Genomic DNA, 11452 nt, shown 5'->3' with positions numbered 1-11452 from the left:
TCCTTGCTATTTATATTTTGGAAATTTCACAAGTTTCCATACTGTGCACAATGCTGCACTAAGATTGTTATAATAATAGCAGGCTATATATCAACATTGTTTCACACACACAGGCAGGACATTTTTGCATTAATTCTTTAACCATAATCATCCAATGTTTATGCAGAAAAATATATTGGTATAACAAGACCGTGTACTTGGAAGATAGTGAGAAGTTTAATAGGCCTGTAGGTTAATGAGGCAACACTTGAATAAAATGGCTCTATGTTTGTCATTTTGACAATAACTACACTAAGTCATTATTCAAATTGTAAAAATGTGACAAAAACTCTGATATTTTTGTCAAAATAACAGACTAGACAAAATGAAATAAAGGGTGGCAGAATTAACACTGCTGAAGAGGTTGAATCACAGCTGTCAAAGGGGGAATCTGTAAATGTATCCTTGAGCAGGACCATTACTCTGGATTAAATCATCTGCTTAATGAATACAACAAAACATTTTAAACTGTGTGAACATTACAACTAGGATTTGACACTATCAGTAAAATAACCGCACGTAACTCAATACTGCACACTTCTTGTCCTGCTGCTTGGCCCTGATTAAATATCACCAGGGGGGCTGAGTGGTGAAGATGTCATTGCCGTCTTCGGTAACACTTGTGTAAGTAAAACAAAGGATTGTGGACCACGAGTGGTTTGTTTTCATACATGAAAGCTTTCAATGCATATGGAAGCATTCATGTATATCATTGTTACATGCTAATTGGCCACTTTAGAAGATATACCTACCTTCTGTAGTATCAGGAAGGACCACCTTTTGCATCCATCAGCTTTTAAGTTTGATGTGTTGTGTGTTCAGATATGCCTTTCGGCACACCACGGTTATAAACAATAGTTACTAACGTTTTTGTGACTTTTGTCTGCTTGAACAACTCCGGCCATTCTCCTCTAATTGACAAGGTGTTTTTGCAAAAAGAAGTTGCGAATGTTTTCTGTTTATCGCACCGTTCTCTTCAAACTGCTGTGAAAATCCCAGGACGTCAGCTGTTTGAGTTGCGGAAACCATCATGTCTGGCACCAACAATCATACCACGGTCAAAGTCAGATCATACCTGTCACCCATTCTAATGTTTGGTCAACTAAACCTCTTGACCAAATCTCTGTGCTTTATACAGAGTTTAAGCCACATGATTTGCTGTTTGGCTATTTGTGTTAATGGGCAGATGTACCTAATGAAGTGGCTGTTGGAGTGTATATAGTTGTGCTAAGGCAACAGAAAATATACAAAGGGAAATGGTGACTGTGTGGGAAGAACAGTATGGGATGTAAAAGCCCCAACCTGACACTTTGTACCATTTAAAACCAAAAAAAAACAAACGTAACTGCTTTGGTTAGTTGCCAATAAAGCAATATTTATCATTTTCAAGTTAGAATTAAAATAATTCTGTTTATTTCCCTGTTGGATACAAGGATTAACACTGAGGTACATACTACAGACAATCCAAGGGGCATACTTTCATTTCAAGACAGAGCATATATCCCTTTTAAGAAATTCATTACAAAGCTGTATGAAAACTTTTAAAAAAAATTCAAGTATCAATCCATTCAAAACAATAGTGTAAAAGTAGGAACTATGAGTATTAACAGCAGAAACCGCTGAAGTTAAATCTGAGCAGGTAATTTCCAGCTGAAAATTATATTTTACTTCAATAACAACAGCTACTGAAAGTTATATATTCACTGAATAGCTTGTGATGAAAACAGATTGTGATGTTTGCCCCTCAAAAATAAGTAACTCATAACAAACTAATAATTGTTAATCTGTCCTGTGTGGAGAGTTCAAAAGGCAGGGGTAGGCCACTATCATCCCTCAGGGTTGTGCCTTCTGTTAATTTGCACTCATCTGATGTCCCAGACCATAATTTCTCCCTGATAATTAGAAGAGAAAACACAGTAGTAGTTTCCTACCCCTGCCATGGGGTTGGGCTTCTGTGCCGAAGTCACCTGGCTGCAGTGAACTGCAGAGCTGTGTTGAACAGGTTCCTGAGCAGTACAGGGGCGCGCTCACACACACCCCTTACCAGGGTCAAAGTGAGGGCCAATATAACCCTCTCCTGTGGTAGCTGGTCCAGAACAGAGCCCAGGGCCTGCTTTTTCAACCACTCCACCTCGAGCGCTAGGTGGTGCCTCCACAGCTGAAGGACAGAGCCAGGAAACAGCAGAAATCAGCCCAATGACACAGATTCATCTTGTACCAATTACCAAACACTAAATGACACATTACATACTATTTATTTTAAAGCAGCGGTGCCAAGCCGCTGCTAAATTGTGATGACCAGCCACAGAACAACAATGTTTTTAGGAAATACGAGCTGAGCGCAGATTACCATCGCGTTATTTATTATCACATAGTTGTTTGGCACCTTTTTAAATCATAATGATAACAGAAATCACACAAATGGCCCCAATCAAAAAAAGTTTACATACCCTTGAATGTTTGGCCTTGGTACACACAAGGTGACACACACAGGTGAAAATTGCAATTAGTGTCTGTGTATAAATAGTAAATGAGTTTGTTAGCTCTCCCGTGGATGCACTGAGCAGGCTAGATACTGAGCAGAAAAGAACTGTCAAAAGACCTGCGTAACATGGTAATGGAACTTTATAATCAAGGAAAAGGATATAAATGTTCAGTAATGTTCAATCACTTGAGAAGAAGTGGAAATGTCATGGATCTTTTGATACCAAGCCAAGGTCAGGTAAACCAAGCAAGATTTCAGCCAAAACTGCCAAAAGAATTGTTTGAGATACAAAGGAAAAACCCACAGGTACCCTCAGGAGAAATACAGGCTGCTCTGGAAAGACGGTGTGGACACCAACAATGACCCTAAGCACAAGGCCAAGTTGACCATCCAGTGGTTACAACAGAAACAGGTGAAAGTTCTGGCCATCACAGTCTCCTGACCTTAATATCATTGAGCCACTCTGGGGAAATCTCAAACAAGTGTTTCCTGCAAGACGACCAAAGACTGACCTGGAGACATTTTGCCAAGACGAATGGGCAGCTATACCACACCTGCAAGAATTCGGGGCCTCAGACAAATATTACAAAAGACTGCACGCGGTCATTGATGCTAAAGGGGGCGATATACAGTATTAAGAACTAAGGGTATGCAGACTTTTGAACAGGGGTCAGTTATTTTATTTTTTCTTTGTTGCCATGTTTTGTTTTATGATTGTGCCATTCTGTTATGACCTACAGTTGAATGAATCCCATAATAAGAGATGTGTTTTAGCAGCTCACTCATTTTCTTTACAAATGATACATATCTTACTCTCCAAGGGTATGCAAACTTTTGGGCACAACTATAGACCAGGAAGTACAAACCGAGCAATGGTGGAGAACTAGCTAGCAGGCTCTTTAGTAATTCAAGCCTATACAATCCAGAGAATAGGTTGGCACCTTTGGTGGTGTAAAGAAGTTACATTAATAATCATGGAGTACAAAATCTGAGCTATACATTAGGCATCTCATAATGAAACTCATTGACGTTGTTACTGATCAAGTGTCATTAAGCCTTATACATTGTAAGCCAGTATAGCAACCCAAATTATGAAAACGATTAAAGGGGCAATACATATGCATGTATTTTTACTGTACTACAAGCACATAAACAAGCGAAAATGACCAGTAGACATCTGCAGTTAATGTTTCAATTGCACAAAAGATCCTAACATTGTGCAACCAGTTCTGATTCATAACATCATGATTCAAGAAACTCACCTGAACGGAATATTTCATCAGTTTCTTGGTCAGATTCTCAGAAGCCTGGGCCACCACTCTACGCTCAAGCTGGTCCGCTATTTCAATCAGCCCTGCAGCCACGGCTCTAACGGCTACTTCATCCGCACGGCTCACTGAGTGGCAACAAGGCAAGTCAAAACCGTATCACGTTTGCAGTCATAAGTATCATTTTGACGTCAACCCAGTATTATTTTCAGTCCCTTAGCAACAGGTCAACACAGATGTGCTAGGTCTCTGTCGCTTCCCCTTGATATCCAGAACTCAGTAAAGAAACGGCCACTATTCTGAGGCAACCATTCCACAATCATGTTCAGAAAGTAAAGCACACCAATGATGACCCACCAGTTACCCATATTTAATATACAATAACTGATTTTGAGTTGTTAATTAAAGTAAAATATCAAAACAATATTACATGTTATTTACCATACGTAATTCAGTAAATTGAAAGAAATGGTCAAGGGTTTGACTACTTCTCCAAGGCACTGAGAAATTAATATAGATTTTAGCACGCGTAGCATATACTTAGTGTCATTCAAAATTGGAGAATCTCAAACTAAGTGAATGTTACTTCGATTATATAACAATCACAGGTTAGAGTAAAAGTGAAACGTAACCCACTCGGCAATGGCAGTTCAACCTGGGGTACGAATTCCTCCAGTAAGATCCTACTGCTGCCGTAGTGTCCATCCGTTTGGAGCTCGCCCTCTTCGTGAGTGTTAGTTCCAAGACCTGGGAAATGGATGTTCTGGGTACGTTTTAGGTCATGACTCAATGAATTCAACTCTCTCTTGAGTTCTGCATTGTTAGAGCTGTGCTGTTGAAGGAAGGTGAGGAAGATTAGGGGAGTGCTCGTACGAAAATCCCCGAAGTCCATATTTTTGTCGCTCCATTCAAAGTCCATTCTGCTTTCTGCCTGGGAAAACAAATTCGAATTTAATCAGATATTTATATGAATCGTGAAGGCTATCAATGCACAAATAGTTATTTACGGGCTAATGTTACCAGGCCTCAGTAAACAATAATAGTCAACAACGAATTAGATGACTTGCCAAAGCGCACTGTACACGGTAAGCCGTTTTACTACTAGTGATTAAAGGGCACTTGAACTTATTATTTACAGTTTGAATTGTTAATAGCACCTTTTTCAGGTTTCACTATTCAATAATATAATACTAATAAAAGCCGTTTACACAGCCTACAGGTCTCTTCACCCTTGCGCCTCAAGTAAGTCAATAGAGACCGTCCTCAACTAAGTGGAAACGCAAACCCCCACATTTGCCAAATTCTCTGCCAACACAACCGGAAGGTACCAGACTAGCTTTGTACGTTAGCTTGACTTACTACAATGTTAGAGAAAAGTTGAGTTATGCATAATATTTTTCTCTTCCGTACAGATGCTTAGAGAATATTGCTCCATTCTCTACAGACTGTCCAACGACGTAGCGGAACATATTGAATATCAGTACAGTAGATTAGGCAAGCATAACATTCGTGGATATCAAAACCTGTCTTTGATTTAGTTGGAATGCAATTGGTGTTAAAAACGGTATACCAACAAATACAAATAGAAACTCGTATTAAAGTACTTGTCTCAAATAAACTCTTAACTGAAATAATTACTAGTAACAAATACACTAGGCCAACTAAAATAGGTACTAGTATAATGTTTTTGAATGACTACGTTCCGGGGAACAAATATCAAAGCGTATTTTCAGTAAACTGACCACTTTCGATTCATCCAGTCCCGCTTATAAAATATAGGCAAATTGAGCTAGCTCGTTAACGTTAGCTAAGCTAGCTTGTCATTTACCTGTGTTGAAGCAAGAAAATAAATTCAGTGCTAGCTAGTATATGTACGGTGATCACTCACCTTGTAAAACCTTTGGTAAATGTTTTGGGTGGTAAGTTAAGCTTGACATATGCAAGTAACTGTCGTAACTTCACCTAAACTAATCAGCTAACTCACGTAGTCACACAACTGTACGGACAGACTCCGCCCCCACCGTCACGAGTGCGGTACTGGAAAATAAACACATTTTTTTTAAATGAGCAAACCTGGGCGTGTTTGGAGTCTTGGAAAATCCTAAATTATTTACTGCGTATATTTTAGGCACATCTTAAGGCAGTAGAGGACAACTCTTTCTGGATCATAAGCCAAATGCCATAATCTACATGTCAAGATAACAGCTAGATAATCATCTTCAAAAACAATCATACAATTTGAAATAAGAGTACTTTCTACTCGATTAAAACGAGTGCACCTAATATGCTGGATTTACAGAAACAAATATCTTAGCATTCTATCAAAATATGTAACAAATTGCCGACAGCCCCAAAACATCGGCAATTTGGGGCTATTACTAGCCGCCAATTTGGGGGCTATTACCGCCTTCTACTAGCTTAGAAGGCGGCGATCATTCTGAGCATATTGTTTTTAATGGAGCGACAGATTGCGGTTTGATCGATTCCTTCAGTAGTTTCTGGAAACGTCTGCATTTCAGTCATCGACCAAGACCGTTACATTAAAACTGCTGTTCAAGTGAAGATGGTAGCCTACATGCCCACTATTAAACTGTTGAGTCACGGAGACAACTCCTCCAAGACAGACTTGTTCCTGGGTTTCCCCTTTCTACCAAATGTCTGTGACTGTAAGATAACTACAAAAGATAGGAGTACGTCCCAAATGTTTCCGTGTGCAACAAGTAGTTTAGCTACAGTGTACAGTTAAAAATAGTGTATGGGAACGTGTGATACACGTACTCAATCGAGTGGTCACTGATGGTATTATAGTTTGTCTGAAATTAGTGAACCATCTCGTTCTTGCCCAACAAATATGCATAACCATAAAATTACAAATAGCTTCGACAAATGCAAAAAAAATAAAAAAAAAATAAAAAAAAACTGTCCAGTAACCAGTTATGTAAGCAAAGTCTTGTAGCTATTGATAAGCCCAGAATCTGAAACTCTGGAAAGTCCCAGTGAATGGTTTTAATTCATGTGAAATTCAGTTAAATTTAAGAGACAAACATGCATTATTCAAGTGTCTTTAGAATGAAACACCCTTGAATGTGTAAGTATACACTTTCAAACCAAAGATTAAAGAACTACATCTTGAAGACCCTTTGGTAAAACAGTTTAAAAGTTTATTTACATTGGAGCCAACCCAAAAAAAACAGCATTTTGATAAAAGGTGTCCACTGATATTGTAAAAAAAACAAAAAACAGCAAGTGACAAACAATAACTGATTGAAATTTCCAACCAGCTTTGATTGATCCTAATTCTATGTCTAAAATATAATTTTATTCCACTGCAGCACAACATAATCCATCCACAAGCTCTTCTTGGTAACTTTTTATCCTAGTACCTAGCCAGTTTAAGAGTTCCCTTTTGAATCAGGGTCCACTTCAAACACTTTGCAGTGATGAGGTACCAGAATATGCTCGGCTTTCTAGGAGGTATGGCACGTGAACACTCTTCAAACTCAATACTGTGAGCATCCGAAGCTCATGGACCGGGAAGCATTCCTACCGACCAGCCTCTGCCCAGCTTTGGGTAAGGACCCCGTTTCAGAGGGTTGCTGTAGCCTGGGGGGAAAGGACTGCTGTGGGGACAGGGCTGCCAGACGGGCCTCCTGCAGCTCCCTGTAAAGGATTGACGGGAGGTTGTTCATGTACATGAAAATCAGCCAACACTAATAATACTAGTCAGAGCACATATTTCAGTCTTTCACACTTATTTAAAATTATCACTTAAGAGATGAGTATTATGTACTTTGTGCCACCAGGAAGAAATAAGTTGTACTGGCCAAAACCCAGTTTTAGCATAAGCGTCACCATTGAGGCCATTTTGACAATAGTGGACACAGATTAAACTACACCCTCTAGTGGACAATAGTCAAATGCAATCAGTGTACAAACAAAACTCTCAGCCCTTACTTTTCCAACATGGCAGTCCTGAACTTCTCCACGTTGAGTTCTCTGCGTAGTTGAGCAGCCAGCTTCCCAGACCTCTCCTTTAAGACAGGGTGTCTGCATAGAGCAGTTGCAGAGGGACGTTGAGATGGCTCCGGATCCAGCATAGTCTGACAGACAAAAAAAAAAGCTTACTCACAAGTTACTAATAAATCAGTACCAAGAGAGAGTGCCATTTAGCACAACTTGTAACCCAAGGGCTTAAGGTTCTAATCCCACAATGCCAGTGCAAACATGATCTAGATGAGTGCCTGCTAAGTGACTAATTTACTTCAGTTTGTATTTTTTTTATCATTTCCAGACATAAAGCAATCATTGGGAAGACTTAGCTTTGTGTGGTACAGGTTTAATTCGGTCCCTTCGTAAACTGCAAATTAATTATTCATATTCAGCTGGAATTTGAGAGATTCTTCATAGAACAAAGTATGCCAATCAGTTTAAGACTAAAAAAGATGGCATCAACTAACCTGTGTTAAGAAATCAAAAAGCTCTAACCCTCTCTTTGAAAATTGCAAGCTTTGGTCTAGGGTGTTCTAGCAGCATAAACCTCATGTGTGTAAGTTGGTATGGTTTACTGGTCTTGGAAAAAAGCCAAATACACATCTATTTGCCAAATGCCCACTCCTGTGTTCTGAAATGTGAAAGATGCTGAGCACTGCAACATCTTGTTTGATCAAAAAGCAACAAAACGTATGGTGCTTCCCAGCAAACATTAAACCATTGGCCCTGTATGGCTATTTGATGGTCAAAGCGGACACAGGATGTTTTAACCCCAAGTGGGCCTACAATGTTTGCTGAAAAAGAGGATTAGAGGCAGTAAAAGGTGCCCTCACCAGACACTCAAATGTAGCAGTGTTGTGGTTTAGACATGCAGACGTGACCCAAACAAGTACAGTTGTATAAAGTATGACTGTGGTACCTGTATTAGGCCTCTAAAAGCAGATGAGAGCTCCAAGGGCAGGCTGGGTAAATTTGCCTTTCTGAGGCTGTGCCATTCATCTCCATTCTGAGGGAGAGGGGGCGACCCAGCTGCCAGAAGCAAAGTCAGCCCTAGCGCAAATATGTCCGCCTTTGGTAGATTGCTGTAGTCCTGGACAAGGGTATGAAAGACAGAATCAGGTGTACATTGGCTTTCAATCAAATCAACATATAGTAAGTTGTCTGACTAGATGAAAACGCAGGTTTCCCTGTACCTCTTGTAAGACCTCACTGGCAAGGAAGCGGCTGTCCCCCTCCTCCACCTGTGGACTGCTGACGGACGTTACGTGGCCCAAGTCACCTGCAAAGACAAACCAGAGCTCATATGTCCATTAGGCAGTATACACAGTTAGGAGTGAAATCAAGAGAATTCAGGGTCAAACAAAACAAAAATTACCAATTTTATAAACCACCCCTGTTGAATGGCTTCCCTCCTCCTCGTCACTGTCCCCCTCTCCACTCAGGCTCGAACTGGGGCGTCGGCAGATAAAAATATTACCTACAAATGTGGGGAGACAGGGTGGAGGTGAGATGTATGTGTGTAAGTGAACAGGAAAGAAAGGGAGGGAAGACTCACTGGGTTTGATGTCCAGGTGCACAAGGGAAGAGCTGTGAATGTACTTGAGACCCATGGAGACTTGCAGTAGTAGATCCCTCAACTCAGGCTCAGAAAACAGCTCGCCACGTGCCTCCTTTTCTACCATAGAATCATAGAGACTCCCCCCTGTATTTTAGAACCACACACCAAGGACCAGAACATCACGCCAGCTACATCGCTGACCAACATTCAACTCAAACGTCATACTGTAGTCATTTCCTTATCAGCAGAATTAAGGCCGCACCTCACCATCACAATACTCATTCTGTATGATCATGTGATCATCCTCAGCCCATGCTGAGTAATAGCGGACTACGTGGGGATGATGCCCAAGCACAGCATGTGCATACACCTCCTTCAGGGCCAGCTGCCTGAGGACAACATTGCACAAGTTCAAGTATCACCTGTTACATAGCTCCTGTAAATCAATTAAACATGCAGAACCATGAACTGTCAATGACCCATTTCCTCTTACACTGAAGGCCCAGGCTATTTTAACACAGCGAGAGGACGGTAAGTGTTGACTCACTCATTAGCAGACCCTGCAAGTGGTCGGCGAGAGCGTTTGATGGCGTACAAGCAGCCGTCTAGCCTCTTCACACACTTGTACACGGCTCCAAATTCCCCCGCACCAAGGCGTCCTAGCTCCAGAAACTCACCATCATACCTCGACAGCATGAAGGCTTGGACAGCCTGCCTCTGCAATGACAGAAGGAAGACAAAAACAGGAAGTGGGAGAGTGAATGGGACAAGTAGGGGGAACGGTTGAATTTGCCAGAAATGACGAGCGGTTCAAACAACAAAAAGTTTGTACCTTCGGCGGGAGAAATGCGTCATCATCCTCCGACGACGACATATGGTTTGGATTGATTCTAATTGAAAGAATGACGATGTCACATAACCCACACGGTTTCGTGACGCTGTTGATATCTGATAGCACAATGGTAGTACAGCCATTAAACAAAACACCACAAAGCTCTCAATTGGGCTACCTGTGTCCATAATCATCGTCGTCGTAATCACTCCTTCGACTTTTCCTTTTGTTGTGCTTGCTGTTCCTGTGGACCGTGTCAGGGGTGAAGGGGTTTATGTTGACAGACGGAATACAGCTACGCTGGGTGGGGTCAGTGAAAGATGTGAAGCGTAGGGCCCTCTGACTGCGGCGTATCTTGGTGCTGGAAGTGGGCAGGGAAGACTTGGACAGCAGACTCTTAGGGGTAAAGGGATGTGGAGATGTAAATAATTTAGTAATGTAAAAATGCAATTAATTCAAGGATAGTTTCCCAACCCCCCCCCCCGAAAATCATTGTCCACACTTTGGGAGTACTTGGGGAGTCACAGAGCCGGAGTTTTCTCCAGGCGGCATAAGGAATCGGGGTGGTTGGTGAAGCTGGCATGGACGGGGATATGAGGATGCCTCTGGTGTGATGACGCTGCACTCTTGGAGTCCTGCATACAGAGTGTGGACTCTTTGGAGCGCTGATCCATTCATCCAAACTGCTGTCACTACTGTCCTCCTCGCCACAGCTGGAGAAATCCAACATTTTCACCATCCGCTCACTTCCATTAGCCATCCCCGTGTCAAGGAGTGCTGGTAGAAAGAAGCGTTGATATTTACATGGTTGTTTGCACTCCAATACGTAGGACTGAAAAGGGATAGTCCCAGATCAACCCTATAATGACTTGTCCATACCTTTGAAGCAAATTTGAGAAGGTGACTGTTCCCCAGTTAAGCTGATCCTTTTAGAAAGTACATACACTGCACCTTTAATAGAAATTCTTATACTGTTACTAGTATTCATAGGTTTTACAAGGGTTACAATCATGGCCTATCAATAAATGCCTGTGAAATGAGATAGACTCACAAAGTTCTTATAGAGCTCAATTTATAATGTATCAATTATTTGTATGTGTTCCATTGCTTTCAAAGTTCTTATTTTCTATACTTATCTGAATTACTTACAAGCAAACTGGCTTCCAGACCACCAAGCTGGAATTTCATGCGCAGTATCTTAACAAGCAGATTCTATTTAAATAAATTACTTCGCGTCTTTTTCCCGATATACTGCATCCTATTGGACGAATGTTATGTAA

General features: G+C 41.1%; 2 protein-coding genes across 5 annotated transcripts; both read right to left on the bottom strand.

Moving 5' to 3' along the window:
- Positions 1-1393: 1393 nt before the first annotated feature.
- bida (BH3 interacting domain death agonist) lies at positions 1394-6406 on the bottom strand. Of its 4 annotated transcripts, none has more exons than XM_010883282.4 (4): positions 5777-6406; positions 4429-4723; positions 3787-3920; positions 1394-2197 (listed from the first exon to the last, which is right to left on the bottom strand). In XM_010883282.4, the coding sequence occupies exons 2-4, from the start codon at positions 4709-4711 to the stop codon at positions 2003-2005; spliced, it is 612 nt and encodes a 203-aa protein (XP_010881584.2). In that variant the 5' UTR covers positions 4712-4723; positions 5777-6406; the 3' UTR covers positions 1394-2002. The 4 variants fall into 4 exon arrangements, with proteins under 4 accessions (XP_010881584.2, XP_010881582.2, XP_010881583.2 ...); XM_010883280.4 differs by having other exon boundaries at positions 5681-5809; XM_010883281.4 differs by lacking the exon at positions 5777-6406 and adding an exon at positions 5621-5668.
- A 770-nt stretch (positions 6407-7176) lies between these two features.
- On the bottom strand, positions 7177-11451 carry wee2 (WEE2 oocyte meiosis inhibiting kinase). The gene is made up of 13 exons (XM_010883288.4): positions 11322-11451; positions 11052-11123; positions 10675-10949; positions 10351-10568; positions 10173-10230; positions 9888-10057; positions 9608-9729; positions 9338-9484; positions 9158-9259; positions 8976-9061; positions 8702-8872; positions 7747-7892; positions 7177-7452 (listed from the first exon to the last, which is right to left on the bottom strand). Exons 3-13 carry the CDS (start codon positions 10930-10932, stop codon positions 7293-7295), a joined length of 1638 nt encoding a protein of 545 aa, XP_010881590.2. The 5' UTR covers positions 10933-10949; positions 11052-11123; positions 11322-11451; the 3' UTR covers positions 7177-7292.
- Between the last annotated feature and the right edge of the window lies 1 nt (position 11452).

Source organism: Esox lucius, chromosome 19 (genome assembly GCF_011004845.1).
Source record: "Esox lucius isolate fEsoLuc1 chromosome 19, fEsoLuc1.pri, whole genome shotgun sequence".
NCBI classification, from domain to species: Eukaryota; Metazoa; Chordata; class Actinopteri; order Esociformes; family Esocidae; genus Esox; species Esox lucius.
This window is presented reverse-complemented; position numbering and strand designations above follow the sequence as displayed.

What these genes read in the sequence shown, in the direction of transcription:
- bida (XM_010883282.4), bottom strand. Translation starts at nt 4,711, where the DNA reads ATGGACTTTGAATGGAGCGACAAAAATATGGACTTCGGGGATTTTCGT. An exon ending in GGTTGAACTGCCATTGCCGA is followed by an intron (nt 3,921 to 4,428) that starts GTGGGTTACGTT and finishes GTTGCCACTCAG; the next exon opens with TGAGCCGTGCGGATGAAGTA. An exon ending in TGATGAAATATTCCGTTCAG is followed by an intron (nt 2,198 to 3,786) that starts GTGAGTTTCTTG and finishes TCTGTCCTTCAG; the next exon opens with CTGTGGAGGCACCACCTAGC.
- wee2 (XM_010883288.4), bottom strand. Translation starts at nt 10,932, where the DNA reads ATGGCTAATGGAAGTGAGCGGATGGTGAAAATGTTGGATTTCTCCAGC. An exon ending in ACAGAATGAGTATTGTGATG is followed by an intron (nt 9,485 to 9,607) that starts GTGAGGTGCGGC and finishes TCTAAAATACAG; the next exon opens with GGGGGAGTCTCTATGATTCT. An exon ending in CCAGTGAGGTCTTACAAGAG is followed by an intron (nt 8,873 to 8,975) that starts GTACAGGGAAAC and finishes ACCCTTGTCCAG; the next exon opens with GACTACAGCAATCTACCAAA.